Raw genomic sequence first — 19,022 nt, forward strand, 5'->3', positions numbered from 1 at the left:
AGCATGAGTCGGTATCGGAATCGGAGACACAACATGCCAATGCCAAAAAAAAACGTCGTAACATCCAATGCGTTCACTGGATCAAATCATATTTTTGGGATAAACAAACTGATTGTTGTTATATAATACCATTTACCTATCATATTAAGGCCCGTTTGTTACTGTTGTATTATGCTGTTAAAATAATATTTTGATAAAATCATATTTAGTAATTAAATATGGTATTGTGCTTAAAGAACACAACAATAACAACAATGCCAAACACCAAACAGGTACACTATAATTCTCCTCACCGTGCAAGTAGAAGATGCATGAGCACACAACAAATATTGCACTGACGATAAGCCGCAGAGAAAGAAAGGAGTAAGGAGGCCTCGGAATGGTAAAGAGATGACAAGAAGAGGAAACTGCAGGCTTCCTTGCATTTCTAAATTCTTCTATAAAAACTATCATCAAGATTCAAGATCTCTGTAGAGATTTCAATTGATAAGAATTAAGTTCAATGTTAAATAAACTGAATAGTAGTAGTTATTGCAGGCGGCGCAAATGCATGCTTTTTGATCTACTAGCCTGAATTCTTTTTCTTTCTACCGGTACTCAAGTCTGATACTCTGAAAGATCTTTCAATAAGGCTCGCAACAGGCAACTTTAGGTCGAAAGTCAACCTTTGAAGAACCAGTGACAATGTCATCACATCTGCCATGGCTCTATGAGCTGATCCAACTGATTCGATATCAAAAAGCTCACGAAGGGCTGGCAGCGATACCTTTGGAGGAAGCTTCAATCCTGATCAAAAAACCAAATCCAACCCAGTACGCACATAAATGCGCCATACAGGGGCATATACGTGTGAATGCAGCACATATAATAATAAACACGGAGAGGGGGGAGCATACCTCTGGACTTCATTGCTTCACGTGCCAAGGGAAGTGTATCCATAAAAAGCCAATCCGAGGGAACCTCAAAGGAGCAGCGACTAAACTCGTTGGCTAGGAATGGTACATCGAAATTACGAGCATTGTGTGCAATCCATAAGACATGTCCCCCAGATTTCTGGCGGCTTTTGACGTACTGCAGTAAGATTGGAATCAAGTCCCTCATCCTACATAAATTTCACAGTTAAGATTGCAGCAGAAGATATTGATAATCAAGCTTCACATTTGTAAACAGGACAACTCTTGAGAATCTTCTTCCTTCTCAAGTTTCTTCTTTTTTTCTGTTGGGAAGAGAGGCAAGCACTGTTAAAGTATGCTCTCTCTCTCTCTCTCTCTACTTTTATAGTTACGTTGTGATAAAAATTAATTAATTAATTACACGTGCAGTAGACACATGCTGTCGCCTCCTACGTCTCCCAGAATACTCCAGATGATAATGCCATTTTTCTAGTTTCCAAATCTTACTCAATCGTCCAGTCTGCAATAACAATGTGTCACGCATTTCCAAACTTCAAACTGACAAATGCAACCAAGGACTTTTTATTGATCATCAAAATAGTTGATATTAATGTTGGCCTTTCTTTTATTTTTATTTTTATTTTTATTTTTTTAACCTAGTAGGATTAAAGCTTGTGATTGTTGTTGTTGTTTCAGCCTAAAGTCTTTTTAGGCCGAGAGTGAACAAGATTTCTTGGTGCAAGAAGAAAGGCACATGCTCCACAAAGCCTCACATGATCTAGATCTGAATTTCTATTTGCAGAGATATTATACAGCCTGCAATTTATTCCATAAATGCATGCCTTCGGGTAGTTCTATATGAGCAAGTAACTTGTAATTTTTACAAGCTAAGCTCTCCTTCAGCACAGATATTAACAAGGAATACAAATAACACAATAAGGTCAACAGACAATAATTCGTCACAATCAAGTCAAGTAGCATTTCATGCCACAAAATCAATAAATGAAAACGACGGAGGAAAAGAATACCTAGGAACGTCGGGTCTGTTAACCATATGGGTTGAAATGCCATGGATGTGTGCATTTGGCACATACCGTTCTGGATTTACTAGAGTCTGAAAAGTGCTGTTTTCACCGCCTACAAGATCCTGTAGTGCAATCTCAATAATCCTTTCGTTCACTCTACTAAATCCAGTGGTCTCAATATCAAATACAATGACAGTTATAAGACTGGCCAAGTCTCTTGATTCGCATACCTTCTGTTGGATATCAGAGTACTGAATTCTTTGCAATTCACTTATTTCTGATGTATTGATATTTAACTTAGTGCTGCTTGTAATTGATCCATCTGATATTTCGTGTCTAAGGTTCCTTGTTTTGCTGGTCGGGATGTTTTTTTTCCCTACCCTCTGATTTTGTGTTTATAAGTTTTCTACTCCATCTCTTACTCTGTTCACCTTGAAGCCCATAGGTATTGGATCCAAGAAATCTAAAGCAAGACCTGTTTCCAGCATTCTTACTTAAACTGTGAAAATTTTTAAACCATGAAGTAGCTAAGACATGAACGCTGCATTTGGGCACTTGCAAGATTGAAAAGCACATTCCACCTGTTCTCGTCCGAACCCAATGACTGCTGTAGAACTGGGTTTTAATGATTGACAAATTCAGTATCATGTAATCAATTGGATTTGACCTGCATAAGAAGAGAGGAAAACCCGTAAAACATAAAGAAGTTGCAGTATTTGTCATGACAAACCTACATAAAAAAAAAAAAAAACCAATAAATTGAATCAAACTCCACACACCATAATGAAACTTTGACATCATATATAAGAAAGAAACAACCATTCATGGTTGAGATACCTTAGGTTTTCTGCCCAGACTAAGGAACTTACGGTAGGATATTCTCAAAATCTGCACCTACTGCTATTGATCCACAGTCCACCCTCCCATGTAGTCAATTCACTCATTTCATTGCAAGGGCCGTGAATTGGTCAAAAAGCAATGCAGATTTAATGGGTTTATAACATTCATCACAATAGCAAAGACAAATTAACAGCTGCAATCTTTGTCAAATACATTAAAATGCCTAGAACCAATGCCTACATGGCAAGAACTGACTAGACAAGTTTGTTAGGACGAAAACTTCACGTAAAATAATGCTTCCAAAAAAATGATAAATTTTCAGTTCCAGATTAGAGTACTAGTGAATGAACTATTAGTTATCATTCATGCAACCTTTTTCTTTACTTTTTTGGATAAAGACTGAGAAATTGACTGAAGGCCATGTTATCAAGGAACCTAGAGGATTTGGGAACACTGTATTTTGCCACCACCCCACTCCCCCCCTCAGGGCACGCCAGACCAACCTCATACCATATCTAGAACCTCGTCGGCAGCATCAGTAGCACTCCAGTTAAACTCATAGACCTTATGACATGACACCACCTAAGCATTAGAGTGGCTAGGAATCAAACCCATGACCTTAAACTCACAAGGTGACTTTTTGAACTCTCCTACCACTAAGTTCCTACCTTGGGCAGCAACCATTGGATTCATATCAAATGAAGCCCAAGTAATCTAGCCTGGACAGGTAATTCCTCAAGGCATAAATCAAAATGAATGAATATTACCTAAGTCCACCATTTGGAAAAGCTGTTCCTCCTTGTATTTTCCCCCTACATGCCACAGAACCACACCAAGTTTAGCAAGCAGAAAAGAAGTCCATTCTCTTTCGGGGGGACATATGCCAAATCTATGGCATGATATGATGTGGGAGAACAAAAAGATTGCACAAAATTGGAACAATCAGGGAAAAAAGAAATAGATGGGGAAAAGGAAGAAATTTGAAAAAAAGAGGGAAAAGAAGAATTATAAGACTCAAAATTTTAGCAGAACGAGAACAAAGGAGGGAAAAGAGTAGAAATGTAGGAGAAAGAGAGCTCTGGGAATCAGAATTTTATATATTTGATATAAAACTTTCAATGTAACCGTGATAACATGGTATCACACAATCTAATAATATGTTGCCATGTATTCTTATCATGAATACATAGCAATTAGTGAAAATAAACTCTATTTTAAATTTTAAATTTATCAAAAATCACCAACTGCCATATACTCAAGATTTGGATATATGACATCACATTATTGGATTGTAATACCATCTCATCACAATGGCTTGGTATTAACTGTCATGGGTGAATTGAATATTTTCTCCAATATCCATCAAAAACATATTTTCAAATTGCACCAATGAGACATATATATAGAACTCCAAAAACACCTAAAATTTGTTTAAAATTACATTTACCTAATATAGCCATATAGAAATACCACTTAAATTCTATCACAATCTACTAAAAAGTCCTAAAAAAATTAAATACATTTATGTAAAATCAAAAAAACACCTAATCCCATAAAACTAGTATCTTTATTTGTTTTCATTACCATCAATTCTCCCTCGGTAGGAGAAAACTTGTCCTTGAGTTTTGTGAACTCTCACTGCTCAAGCACCCAACCATAAAGTGAGTGGTTGTAGAAGTTCATCTACAACCAATGCCTTCATAGATGGATCAAGTTCAGCTTGCATTGCTTTGGATGGTGAGGACACCGCTGCCACCAACAGAAACAACAATAATCCCAAGCCTTAATTGGTTAATCCCAACAGGTGGGTCAGCTAATGGTGACTAAACCACATTCTCAAGAAAATTCTTAATCTGATCAAACAAATGAAGAAGTTCATAGATTGAAGTGTCAGAACTATGTTTCCGACAAGGAATTCTCTCGCAATTAAATGGAGAATTGCGGGGGAATTGAGGTGTTAATCAGAAGAATTGAGAGATGAGGGAGAGAACTGAGAGAGAGAGAGAGAGAGATCGAAATAGAAGTGGAGTGAAAATGAAATCTATACTTTTTCATTCATACTCAACTTGGCTGCGGGCTTGGCTTATATAGCCAGCCTTGGCACCTCATTTTGAGTTTACATTTGAATTATAACTGCCTCTACTTCTCTTATTACAATAGTGTCCTATTCTTAACTACCTCCTGTTATTATTACCTGAATGCCCTCCCTTAATCGTGGGACTATGACAACTCCCCCCGGTTAGAGACTCTACTTGTCCTCAAGTAGGTTAGAGTAATCCTGCAGTTCGAGGAAACTACTAGAGCAGATCGGCAAGTACTCCCATGTATTGTTTTCTGGGTGGAGGTTTGACCAGCGCACCAACACCTGTGTGATGGGTGCCTGTTGTTTGTAGATAATTCTTCTTCCAACAATAGCTGTAGGTTATACCTCTTACTGGCTACTCTGGGCTGCTGGAGGCAAGGTAGGACTCGTCGGATTGTTGTCGTGTGAAGGTTTTAAAAGTGACACATGAAATACGGGGTGAATGGAAGACTCCCCTGGAAGCTATAACTTGTAGGCAGCCTTTCCCACTTTTTCAATTACTTCGTAGGGGCCATAGAACTTTGGGCTGAGCTTGTTTACTTTGTGGGGCGCTATGGTCTTCAACTACGCTTGCCTCAACTTCAAATACAGTCTGTCCCCCACCTCGAAATCCCTCTCACTTCTGTTCCTATCCGCAAATTGTTTCATCCTAGTTCTGTGCGCAGGCTAACTCCTTCTTGAGAGATTGCAACACTTGTTGTCTTTGGGCAAGGTAATCATCCACTTGTGGCCACTGGATTATAGCCCCTTTCCCTAATGGCAAAATAGGTGGTTGGTACCCGAAGAGTGCTTCGAATGGGGTTCTTTTTAGGGAGGAATGATAACTAGTGTTGTACCACCACCATTGTACTAGGAAGAGCCATTTATGCCACCCGGTAGGATACATTAAACATACACACCTGAGATAGGTTTCTAAGCATTGATTCACTCTTTCGATTTGCCCGTCGATTTCGAGGTGATAAGAGGACGACATATGTAGATGGGTTCCAAAGACCGCATGAGCTCCTTCCATAACAAGCTAGTGAAGACCTTATCCCGGTCGGAAACAATCACCCTGAGGCAGATCGTGTAGCTTACCTACCTGATCGAGGAACACTCTGGCCACTTCCTGAGCAGTAAACGGGTGTGTTAAGCTTATGAAGTGGGCATATTTTGTGAACCTGTCAACCACCACTAACACACAGTCTTTCCCTTCCGATTTTGGCAACCCTTCTATAAAGTCCATGTTGATATTGGTCCATGCTTGATCGGGTATCTGATAGGGGTTGCAATAGCCCCAGAGGGTGTATGTTTTCATGTTTGCATCTACTGCAAATGTCACATGCCTTGACATATTCTTTTACTGTCTTATTTAGTCCCGGCCAATAAAACAATTACTTCACCCGATTGTAGGTATTTAGCTCCCCTGAATGCCCACCCACAAGGGAGTCACGGAGAGCCTTCAGCACTCTCCTCCTTAAGGACCTCCCCAATTACCAATCTTTATGTCTGATCATTCCATTTTTAAGAGTGAAACTTGGTCTACTATTAGGGTTAATGGTGAGTTGTTCCATCAACTTCTTTATCCACTCACCTTGGTTATAGCTGGAGGTCACTTCTAGGAACTAGTCAGGTGTTAAGGCAGTGATAGCCGTTGCTCCCCCTTCCTCCAAACATCTTGACAACGCATCCACAACCTTATTTTCATATCCCTTCCGATATTGGATTATGTAATCTAGCCCCATTAACTTCGACATCCCTTTTCTCTGGAGATGTGTATGAAGTTTTTGTTGCAGCAAGAATTTAAGGCTTTCATGATCTGTTTTTATTATAAATCTACCCCCTTCTAGGTAGTGTCTCCATTTTTCTACTGCTATTAGGACAGCCAAGAGTTCCTTGTCATAAACGCTTAGACCCGAATGTTTGGGGGCTAAGGCTTTGTTGATGAAGGCTAGGGGCCTGTCTCCTTGCGTCAACACTGCTCCCACTCCAAAATTACTAGCATCCGTCTCTAGTACAAAAGGCTGGCAGAAATTCGGGAGACCTAGCATGGGCACCTCACTCATAGCCACTTTCAGTTTTTCAAAGGCTTCTTCCACTTTATCATTCCAGTGAAACCCATCTTTCTTGAGTAGTTCCGTCAAAGGCTTGCTAATGGCCATAATCCTTCACAAATTGCCTATAGTACCCTGTAAGGCCCAAGAATCCCCTCAAGGCCTTAACACTGGCAGGTCGCGGCCAAGCAATCATTGCTGCAACTTTTCTAGGATCAGTACTCACTCTTGCACTAGAGATGATATGGCCTAGGTACTCTACTTGGGATTGTGCGAATGCACACTTAGACTTCTTAATGTACAACTTGTTGAACCTGAGGACTTGTAGAGTGATCCTTAAGTGCTCTAAATGTTGGGTTATGGTAGGACTGTACACAAGGATGTCATCAAAGAATACTAAAATGAATTGGCGGAGATATGGCTCAAATATTTAGTTCATGAGGGCTTGAAAGGTGGCTGGGGCATTGGTTAATCCGAAAGGCATTACCAAAAATTCGTAATGCCCTTGGTGGGTTCTAAAGGTGGTTTTATGAATGTCGTTGGGGTGCATGCAAATCTAATGATATCCCGATCGGAGGTCAAGTTTAGAAAAAACCTTGCCCCGTGTAATTCATCCAATAAATCTTCAATAATAGGTATAGGAAATTTGTTCTTAATGATAAGGGAGTTTAGTTGGCGATAATCAATGCAAAATCTCCAACTACCATCTTTTTTCTTAACTAGAAGCAAGGGTGATGCGTATGGACTAGTGCTGGGTCGAATGGTAGAGGAGTGTAGCATTTCTCTAATCATCCGTTCTATTTCTTCTTTTTGTTTTGGGGGATATTTGTAGGATTGGAGGTTGACTGGTTCAACATTGGGTTTCAAATTGATGATATGGTCTATAGGTCTCGAGGGTGGTAGAGCCTTTGGTTCCTCAAACAAGTCCCCAAACTCATCTAGGAGTGAATTAAGTGAGTCTAGTTCAGTTACCTCCCAAGAAGTATGAGTTGCCTCTGTGGAATGCAGTGAAGTTGGCTCTCCTCCTCCTTTGTCTTCCTCCACTTCCCAGGCCTGTATGGAGAACAGTTGTACCACCTTTCCCCATTTGTTCTTAAGCAACTTGTGCAGCTTCTTGCCTGTAATCATACGACAAGCCCATGCTTCCACATTATCCGTAAGGGTCATCTTCTTTCCCCCTTTTTCAAATGTGACCTCCATCTTATTAAAATCAAAATAGATGGGATTGACTTCCCTCATCCAATCAACGCCTAAGACCATATCACAACCTCCTAATTTGAGAAGGCGTAGGTCAGCCTCAAATTCTTCCCCCTACATTTGCCAACAAAAGCCCACACAAGCAAATTTGCACAACACCTTTTGTCTGTTAGCCGCAGTGACTGATAGAGGATGGATTCCTGCGAGGCTGCATTTTAGTTTCTTGGCAATAGCTTCGTCTAGGAAGCTATGGGTGCTTCTGCTATCTATGAGGATTATCAGGTTGTTTCCCCTTGCCCTGCCTTCCACCTTAATGATCTTGTTGGAGGTTACGCCCCTGAGAGCATTTAAGGAGATTTCCACCTTCCCTTCTCCTCCTTCCTCCTCTTGACATCCTTCATCTTCTTCCTCCGTGACCTCCAATAGCAATAACTGTCGTTTACATTGGTGGCCAATCGTATACTTGTCCCCACATCGGAAGCAAAGTCCGGCCAGTTTTCTCTGTTCTCTCAAATTTCCCGCGACTGATTGGGGAGGCGCTAGGAGAGCCAATCCCTTGCTACTCTGTCCCCAAGTTCCCCCTTCCTTGGTGCCTCCCCGATTGTTTTGTTGTTGAGGCACCATCTGGCATCCCCTATTCACCCCCTTTTGCTTCCTGACCAATGCTTCTACCGTCATTTCTTGTAGCTGAGCACACTCCATGGTCTGTTGAATGGTCAGGGGTCGAAACATTTTTACAGTAGGGCGAATCTCTTTGTTCAGGCCACTAATGAAGCTTGATACGAAATACCCCTTAGTTAGAGTGGGGTTCGAGATCAACATGAGAGCCTTCAATTCCTCGAACCTCTGTTGATATGCTTGCACCAAGCCCCCTTGCCGGAGCTTATTAAACTCCTCTACGATGTCGTCGTTCCCTTCTCCCCGAATCTACCACACAGACCTTCCACAAATTCTTCCCACCGGCATTCCTCCCAGGCACCCCTCCAACTCTGGTACCAAGCGTCACTCACATCATTCAAGTAAGCTACCGCTAACGATACCTTCTGTTGTTTAGCCACATTGTATAAGCTGAAAACCTTCTTGCATTGCCTCATCCACCATTGAGGATTGTTGCCTTCGAACAGAGGAATCTCCATCTTAGGCATTAGCGAATCGATCGGATTCGATCCGGTTGCAGTGCCTTGTCTCCACGTCCCTTCGTTTTCCTCTGTCATCGGTTGCTCTATTGCTACCTTCGCAGATCCCTCCGATCTTAAATGGCATTGGTTCCGATCATCCTCTCGGAGGAAACTCAGGTGAGATCCTTACCTGAGTCTGTTGCAAGAACATCAGCATAAACTAATGCATTTGATCTTGGAGAGCTTGAGTCTGCTCTCGCATTTGATCCTCTAGTCGCGTGGCTTGCGCTCTACTCTCCTCACGCCACACATTGACTGCCCCATCAATCCTCCATTCTACCAAATTCTCCATCCGATTCTGCATTTCGGAAATGGTGGACGTTACCTGTTGGAGATGCGCCTCCATCTACTTCATCCTTGTTCCGTTTGTCGTGACCTGATCCGAACGCCCAGGAATTGCTCTGATACCAAATTGTCAGAACTCTATTTCTGGCAAGGAATTCTCTCACAATTCAATGGAGAATTGCGGGGGAATTGAAGTGTTAATCGAAAGAATTGAGTGGTGAGGGAGAGAACTGAGAGAGAGGTGTGGAGGGAAAATGAAATCTATACTTTTTCATTCATACTCAACTTGGCCGCAGGCTTGGCTTATATAGCCAGCCTTGGCGCCTCATTTTGAGTTTACATTTGTATTATAACTGCCTCTACTTCTCTTATTACAATAGTGCCCTATTCTTAACTACCTCCTGTTATTATTACCCGAATGCCCTCTCTTAACCGTGGGACTATGACATGAAGATGGTGGGTGAAGGAGCCTATCTCTAGCTTTCCAAAGCAGCCCCTTTGAACTCTCTCTACACATGCCATTCTCAGTTTAATGGATGTTGAATGGTGTTGAATGCTGGTAAATGCTCTGTGAGTGTAAGTGTTGGTGTGAATGATAATGTTGCATGAATTTTGGCTCGTTGGATTGTCCAATGATTGTAGCTTAAGGATTTCTGGGTTCGGGAATTGCAGAGTTGTTATGCTGACGGATTTTTTTGGACACTCTTTAAGTGCGTTGGAAATTGAGACAGAAACTGTCCGTGTTTGTTGTTGTAAGTCCTCTGGTTGCTGTAATGGTGGAAAACTGATGGAATTCTATCTTTTGGTATTTGCTCTGATACAAAAACTGGTGGGCCAACAAAAAAGATAGCAGAATATTGGAGAAGGAAGAGAAGAAAATTAGGGCAAGGAAAAGAAGAGGAAGAGGAAGAAATTTGAACAGAAGAAGGAAAATTCTAAGTGAGAAGAGAGAAGAAGTATAGGATAAAGAGAGCTGAAGGAATCAAATTTTATATATTTCAATATCAATCAAAAACATATTTTTGGATTGTACCAATGAGCTATATATATATAGGCTTGACAAAACTCCTAACACAACACAACTAAAACTTTTTCAAAACTACTCTTCATATGGTAACCTAATACATTATATCACATGAGCTAGTAAAAGTCCTAACAAAACAAAATACATTTAATAAATCAAAAATTCATAATCACATAAAACTAGTATCCTTACTTGTTTTATGCGCATCACGATAATTGTAGGGATGTATATTTTCCTTTCAACTTTCTATAGATAAAACAATACGGGTTACAGAACAACACCAGAATCAGTAATGGCCACATTCACATCAAATAGCTGTCATAGTGAAATTTAGTTTCCATTCAAGACCATTTCATTGCTGTCAAGGTATCCTTGAGCAAGATTATGAGTGGATCTCTTTTTCTCTTTCCAATTGGGCTTGCTTCTTGCATCCAAAACAAAAGTTTCAAGGGTAGTAATAGAAGCAAGACAAATGCCAACAGCAGATCAATTGGAGATGAGATTCCCTTTGCTAGCCATTGTCCTAGTTACTCTTTTCTTTTCCCTCCTCATCTTGTTAAAGTGTTCATATATCAAATGAGAATGTGAAGATCCTCAAAGGAAAAGTACCAAACAATGAAAGCCATTACCCAAATTTAATGTCCATACAAATATCAAAGGTGCAGCAGTGATACAGAATTAAAAAAAAAAAGGAAATACAATTAAGCAAGACTGCAAACCAATTCACAAGAAAATCTATTGTCATATAATTCAGCAAACAACTATAAAAACAATCCCCATTTTTCTCAAAGAAAACAAAAAATCTCCAGGCGTTCGTGTGTATAGATTTGTGCAGAAGCACAATATCCAAATGACACAAATAACGCAAAATACAAAGAGAATGCGCCTGCTGGAAATCTTTACTGAAATGAACCCAAATGAAGGGAACAATATCCAACAATCTAAACCATGCAAAATCAAGTCTAAACTTTAACTCGAAGGCATATTCAACCCAGTCAAACAACTCAAACAATAACTTTCCAAATCAAAACACGTGGAAATTTAATAAGCCAAACCAAAAATAATCACGAAAAATCAAACAGAAAGTAACCCAAAGAAACATAATAACCTAATAATCCAAGAACCAACCAGGGAAATCTATGACGAACCAAGTTTCGAGCTTGAATCCCAATTGATTCAAGGAGCCAAATTGAACACTCCACCAACAGCATTCCCAAATTCAAAGCCACAACAAAAAACAAGTATAGCTACCAGTATCTCGTCAAAGCTCGAAAAGAAAGAATCAAACCCAGATTTTTGCAGATAAGACGGAGAGGGAAAGAGATAGAGACATGCCTTGGGCTCATTCGAAAAGCAAAACCGCATTCGTACAGAAGTGAATGGAGCTTCTGGGACTATTCATATATAGAAATGCATATATAGGCATGGATGGATGATAAGACGGAGAAAGAAAAGCGTCAAAGCGTGGGGGCGAGAAACGATGCCGGAGAAAGAGCGGTTGTCGAGCCGTGAAGTAACCGTATCGTCGGAGAGTGGAGATCTGGGATTCCCAGTGTTGCGAATCCACGATCCGACCCGCCTCTCTCTTTAAAATGTTTATTTTGATTTTTGGGGTTTACGTTGGTTGAATAATATTAAAATGTTATCACAAGTTTCTTTCTTTCTATTATTATTATTATTATTATTATTATTGTTATTATTAGAGGGGTTAGCTTGTGTTGGTATGTATTAAAAACAATATTTGGATGAAATGCGTTCTATTTAACCCTAAAAACACTTGGAAAGATCCAAGCATACCTTTTTTTCAGATTATTTAATACTAATGTGTGAGTATTTAATAATATAATCAACAAAGATACTAACAGAACAGAACAGGTATGAAATGAAATTACCCGATTCTGCCAGTCCCGGGGATGTTATTTGGGATTTTTGGTGATTTTGTTTGAGTCAATATTTTAACATTTTTTTTATTATTTATTCCAAATTATTGTTTTCTCAGTGGGTTTTCCCCCCAAATTCAAGTCCAGGTCAAATTAATGTTTGAGAATGATGAGTTCTAGGTATTGCTGCACTGCACTGCACTCAATATAAAACTTCTCCAAACATAACAACTTGATCTGGTCTTGGTTGATCTGATATATATATATATATATATGATATCTATTATGAGGCCACCACCATTAATGACCAACGTGTAACAGCATTTTTCATTTCTTTTCTTTTGTAAAAATATAGCTTATGTTATAAGTCTGTTTTTTTTTTCTTTTTTAGCTCTTTAACAATCCCGGGCTTTGCTTTCTGACCATTTGGGTTCTAATTTCTTTACCAAAATTGAATCTGTAATCCCATGTTGGCTGAGGGGTGTTAAGAATAGGAACAAATTTTAAGAATTTATTAAATTTTGAACATTTAACAAATAAATTGTCAGCTTTAGGATATGGAAGGCAGTAATCAGACTGATTGATGTCCATTCTCATTCCGTGCTTGGCAATGGCAATCTGAACTGTCTGGATCAGCTGTGATTGAGGGATTGTGGTTTCGAGCAAATTGGCCACAGCTGCAAAACTATTGTCCAGGAAAATGAATCTAGAATACCTACATGGGGAAACAGGGAAACTGAAATAGGGTGGTCTTGTTTTCAAAAAAAATATACATGGGCGAAGCAGGAGTGTCTGACTTGTGTAATTGCCGAATGATTTGAGCAACGAATGCTGTGCTGGCAGTGATTTCAAGTAAGTAAAGCACATACTAATAAGAATTGACATATCTTCTCTATTCATTTCCATCACAAGTGCCACTGCCAAGAAGAGAGACAGAAAACAACCCGCTAGTTTAAAATTTACAGCGCTAAAGAGCGTTTATAAAAAGCCTCCCTTCCTATTGCTATTGCTATTGCTATTGCTATTGCTATTGCTACAGGGGGGGCACATTTTTTTATTTATATCCTAGACTGCAAATCATAACATGCTTGCTTCCTTGTCAGAAAAGGGACGAACAGAACAAAATCCGCTTCCCCCGTCACCCAAGCAAAAAAGCTCTACTTCAGACCAAATTGATTTTGCATATTAAACTTGTAAAGATGACTTCTCCAATCCCTGATTCCTGATTCATTAAAACATGAACGAGGAATTTCCATCCCACCCACATTCCCTCTCGCCATTACAACATCAATAAGAACAGGATTTGATAGGGGTTCATCCGATCCGTTCATCTACACTGCAACTGCAAGTATGCAACTATCACTTCCCCACCTCTCTACGCCTAAAATATGTACATTCGAACATGGGCTTTTCAATTTCTGTCTTCCTTGAAAAACCCATCAAAGCTTACAGCAAAACAACCTAACCAAGAAGTAGTATTTTGTCTTAAGCAAAAACCGAGCCGCAAGATAGAGACATCAACAAGAAAGCAGCTTGCTCTTCTTCTCCCAGCTTCCTCTGCCTCTTCATTGGAGACCTCTGCCTCTGCAACTTCACCATTTCATTCCCCAAAGCCACCAATCTTTCCCTCAAATCCTCGCCCAAATTGCCACCGCCCGCCTTGTTGCCGGCGGCGGCTGCGGCGGCGGGGGGGCTGGCGGTTGGTTTTTCCTTCCTCTTCTCTAGCCCTTTGTTCAAAGCCAACATAGCGCTTCTCCTCTTCCTATATCTTATCCCACAAGCATTACAGAGCGACTGCAATAAGAACAAGAAATCATCCAAGATGATAATTGAACAAACAACAAATCGAAAACCCATTTCATCGAAGTACAAGAAGGATCAAATGAGTGGCGCTGATTTACCTTGGGCCCAGCTGGGCCACCCCTCCAGAGGGGCGTCTTAGTGGTCTTGCAATCAGCACAACATCTCCTGATCTCGCCCATTTCTTCAGAAGCTGTTTCCTGAAAGAAGTGGAAGCAAAAGCAGCACATGAACTGATGATGATCAAAACGAAACAGATAGAAAATACCACACGATCACATATTAACAAACCTTTTGGCTGGGATCCATGGTGCCTACAGTCTCTCTAAAACAGACCCAGAAGGTGATTTTGAGAGCAGTTGCTAGTTTTAAAAGACACAGAACCCTAACAATTTATTGGAAAGAAGGGAGAGGTAGAAGGAGAGAAATAGAAACAGAGAAAGATTGTGAACAGGGGAAAACAGAGAAGATCTTCTCACAGTGAAAGATGTTTGCATTGAATGAAGAGACTGTTGAGAAAGAAAAGAAACCTAAGAAAACACAGATAGAACAGAGATTCAGAGGGGAGCTAAATAGATAGCTGGAGAGTATAGGTCAGATTGAGAGATGTCCAGAATGAAAACTGGTTTAGAGAGAGACAGGGAGAGAGAGATGACACGATGAGATAGAGAAGGCTTACTATAAAGCAGGACCGACATGCTGGGCTCGGTGGACCGCACCGCCGAATACAAAAAACCCTAGCCCTAGGCTGGGAGAAGTGAAATGACGGAAAGGCCCTTGAGTCTAGAATTTGGTGACGCAGCGCGTTTTCGAGAGCGGAAACTGGAGGCGCGATCCACGTGTCCTCTGCATGCACGAATTGAGCATTATAATAATTATTAATTAAATTCTTATTTATCCAATGATGGATCTTAATTTTGATTTTGAAGTTCTAGAATGCAGTCCATTAAAAATCTATACCATGTTATAAAAAATAATAATAATAATTTTTATATATAAAAAACATGCACTACCACCAAATGCTACCAACAATATTATCGTATCATCCACTCTTGCGATATTCTTCGCCTTTTATTAATTTAGATAAATATGACTATTTCACTTATTTTTCTTTGTAATCCTAATCTAAATAAGCAATACTCTCAAACTGTCGACATTTGATTTCGACCGACCGTGATTCGTTTTGGGCCGCGGTGAGTCAATCCAAAAATACCGAGAAGGAAGGAAGAAAACCCCTCCCCCCACGTTCCAAGCGTGTACACCAGAATCTTTTACGTGGTTCGGCCAGAACGATGCCTAGTCCACGGCCGCCATCTGATATTCTCCCAGAGTAGCGGTATCTGATTATATTTTTCTTGTTCCTCTTCCTTGCCCCTCATGGCCTCCTTTATTTCCATTTTTCTTGAGGGACTTTTACAATCTAGATAATATATAAAAATACAGTGTTTGTATAATGGGGGACAAATAGTTCTTACCGCCTTCGCAAGACCGGGAGTGGGATCCTCATTACGAGGGGCATGGGCTGTTACAGATAAAGTGATCGGACTCTACCTCTGACTTCTCAGCAGCTTTGCCGCTCATACGAGCTGGAGGTTTTAGGCGAGCGACCTGGATGGTCCAACGATCTGGAGGATATTTCAGGAGCTTGTTAGTCGATTGCTCCGAGCTCGTTGGGGGATTGCCGGGAGCTCGCCATACGCTCGCTTTACGAGTTTCGGATCTTTGGTGGAGGCTGGACCTTCCTTGGCAAGGTCGTCCGGGCCTTCTTGGCCTTGGGTGATTGGGCCGGTCTATCGGACCGAGTCTGGCCCATGTGGGGTGATGCGGGAAATACATATAACACAAACTATGTTAAAAATTATAATTTATGAAAACAAAAGATTTAAGGGGGTGTTTGGCTTATCTTTTTTTTGACAACTTTTAAATTATTTAACTTTTAAGTTGTGTAAAGTTTAAAAATTATATAGCATTTAAACTAATAATGTGTTTCAATAAATGTGTTTTAAACTGTCAATTATATAATTATGTATTTGGCTTGAAAAAATTGATAAGTTATTAGAACTTGACAAAAAGACAAAAATATATATTTTGTTGAATAATACAAATAAAATTTATAAAAATATTAATTTTTAATAAAAATAAATTATAAATAAATATATTTTATTATTTGATAAATTATATATAATTATTAAAAAATATATTAATACAATATATATATTAAATATATATGTTACATACATATATATACATATATATACACACATAGAGACAACCAATAAAGGACAATAGAACTGGAGGCGACGACTGACAATGACAATTGAAGTTGGAAGAAGACGACGATAGTAAGAAGGAGCTACATGGAGACAGTAACAACGAAGGTAATAAGATGGAGATGGAGATGGATTTGGAAACAACAACCAACTGTCAAAGTTGGAGGGAGGCAGTGACAATGAGGAGGAGCTAAAAAGAGGCGATGATAGGGAAGGCAATAAGATGAAAGAGATTGATAGATTGGAAATTAAGAAGTTGTGTGAGAGTAAATCTATATTTTATTTTGTCAATGCAATAGGTTGCGGAGAGTTGATTTAAAAAAATTGAAAAATTAGTTTTTTTGAAAAATACTATTAAATTAGCTTAAAAGTTAGATAACATTTAAGTTAACATTTAAGTTATTAAATATTATCAAATATATAAAAAAATTAAATAAATAACTAATAAGTGGTCAAATAGCTAAACCAAACACCCCCTACGATGTTCTCTTTAGTAAGCACTTGTGGCTTACTAGATTAAACCATATAAATATAATTTTCATTTCAACGTTGGTAATTTAATCTACACAGGTTCAAGTACATAGGAATAGGATAACTTACGTGATTATCGTGAAACTGTGGAGGTTAAAATAATGGGGGTTCTAGGTTTTGTCATTCCATTTCTTATAAGGCAGTTTAATTAAACCTTAATAAATTAATTATGGAGAACACAAAAGACTATATGCACTGCAGCTTCTTTCTACACCTGCCTCGCCAACACCAAGACATCTAATTAGAGTTGTAATTGAGTCGAGCCAGGTTGAGCCAAGCTTTCTTAAGCTTAGCTCCACTTGACAAATTTCAGCACTAACTCAAGCTTGAGTTGAACACAAAAGACTGCATGCACTGCAGCTTCTTTCTCTTATTGTCTCGCTAACACTAAGACGTTTAATTAGAGTTGTAATTGAGTTGAGCTAAACTTCCCTAAACTCAAATCAGCTCGACAAATTTCAGCACTGACTCAAGCTCGATTAACATTATCGACCTCGAGCTCAGCTTGTTAATTTGATTAACGCTACCTCGGGCTCGGCTTGAAATTTTAAAAACAAAAATTATTTTTAAAAAATTAATAAATGGATGTACAATAAAAATATCAACATATAATCAACAAATATTTCTAAATTAATCTAACTTGATAATCAATAAATATAAACATCTACATGATACTCAAGTAATAATAATTTCACAAATTACAATAAATATAATAATATCATTCAACATAAAGTAAAATAATCAGAATACTTGTTTAACTATTTTCAAAATACAAACATAATCAAAATTACAACACATCAAAGATGTTTTCAATTTAACTTCAAAATTGTTGGCTCCAAATATCAATGTGCAATTTGAAATTGCAATATTAATCAATAATCACAATTATATATCAAATCACATATGTGCCTACAAAATACCAACATATCAAAAGCCTCAAAAATAAATTGAATAATTCTAATCACTATTATAAACTAATAATTATAATAACTGATTCACTATTATTTAAAATTAATAATATTTAGAATGTGCATTTAATATTGTTTATAACGATTAATTTTTTAAAATTTAATATAACATTAGTAGAGTAAATTGAATATTACTTGAGTGATATATGCAATTACTAAGTAGTAATTTTTTAAAATTAAATGATACAAGTATAGAGTTATTATTTTAATCTATATTTATTACTCGATATTTAAATTAAATGTTATAGCTACTCAACTAATGTACCACTTAGTTGATTAACTATTTGATTATTCAATTAATGTCATTCTATCATATATTTACGTAAGACAAGCATATAATCGATTAATTCCTTAAATGTTTAAGTTTGATTTGATTAAAAATAAAAAAATAGCCTAATACAATATTTGTTAATTGTTACTCAACTAAATATTTTTTACTCGATTAAAATGATAATTATTCTATTAAACTCATACATTAGTTAATTAATTTTAAATCACAACAAATTATTTTTATCAATATATTCTATTAATGATATATTAATATTATTATAATGATATAAAATTTGATAATTTTATGTTAAATAAATAATATCTCTATAAAATTATGAATAATTTTATTAATGTATTTATAAACAAATCTATTCAAAAATTATGAATAATTTTATTAACACATACACATTCTATTTTTAAGTCACAACAAAAATATTTTTTCAACACATTCTATTAATGATATATTTATATTATTATAATAATATAAAATTTGATAATTTTATGTTAAATAATATTTTTAAGTATATAAATAATTTTATTAATATATTTATAAACAAATCTATTCAAAATTATAAATAATTTTATCAACACATACACCTTCTATTTTTAAGTCACAATTTTTGTTATCAACACATTTTATTAGTGATATGTTAATATTATTATAATAATGTAAAATTTGATAATTTTATAAAATTATAAATAATTTTATTAATATATTTATAAATAAGCCTATAATTAAGCCAGA

General features: G+C 37.7%; 2 protein-coding genes across 2 annotated transcripts; both read right to left on the reverse strand.

Moving 5' to 3' along the window:
- Positions 1–454: 454 nt before the first annotated feature.
- LOC127791647 (exonuclease DPD1, chloroplastic/mitochondrial) lies at positions 455–12,161 on the reverse strand. The gene is given in 6 exon segments (XM_052321627.1): positions 455–786; positions 897–1,102; positions 1,922–2,290; positions 2,292–2,585; positions 3,526–3,570; positions 11,894–12,161. Coding segments are annotated over 6 exon segments (1,146 nt in total). The 5' UTR covers positions 11,905–12,161; the 3' UTR covers positions 455–565.
- Positions 12,162–13,304: 1,143 nt separating this feature from the next.
- On the reverse strand, positions 13,305–14,946 carry LOC127809541 (GATA transcription factor 16-like). Its single transcript, XM_052348409.1, has 3 exons — positions 14,530–14,946; positions 14,340–14,438; positions 13,305–14,232 (listed from the first exon to the last, which is right to left on the reverse strand). Exons 1-3 carry the CDS (start codon positions 14,545–14,547, stop codon positions 13,924–13,926), a joined length of 426 nt encoding a protein of 141 aa, XP_052204369.1. The 5' UTR covers positions 14,548–14,946; the 3' UTR covers positions 13,305–13,923.
- Between the last annotated feature and the right edge of the window lie 4,076 nt (positions 14,947–19,022).

Source organism: Diospyros lotus, chromosome 1, assembly GCF_014633365.1.
Source record: "Diospyros lotus cultivar Yz01 chromosome 1, ASM1463336v1, whole genome shotgun sequence".
NCBI lineage: Eukaryota > Viridiplantae > Streptophyta > Magnoliopsida > Ericales > Ebenaceae > Diospyros > Diospyros lotus.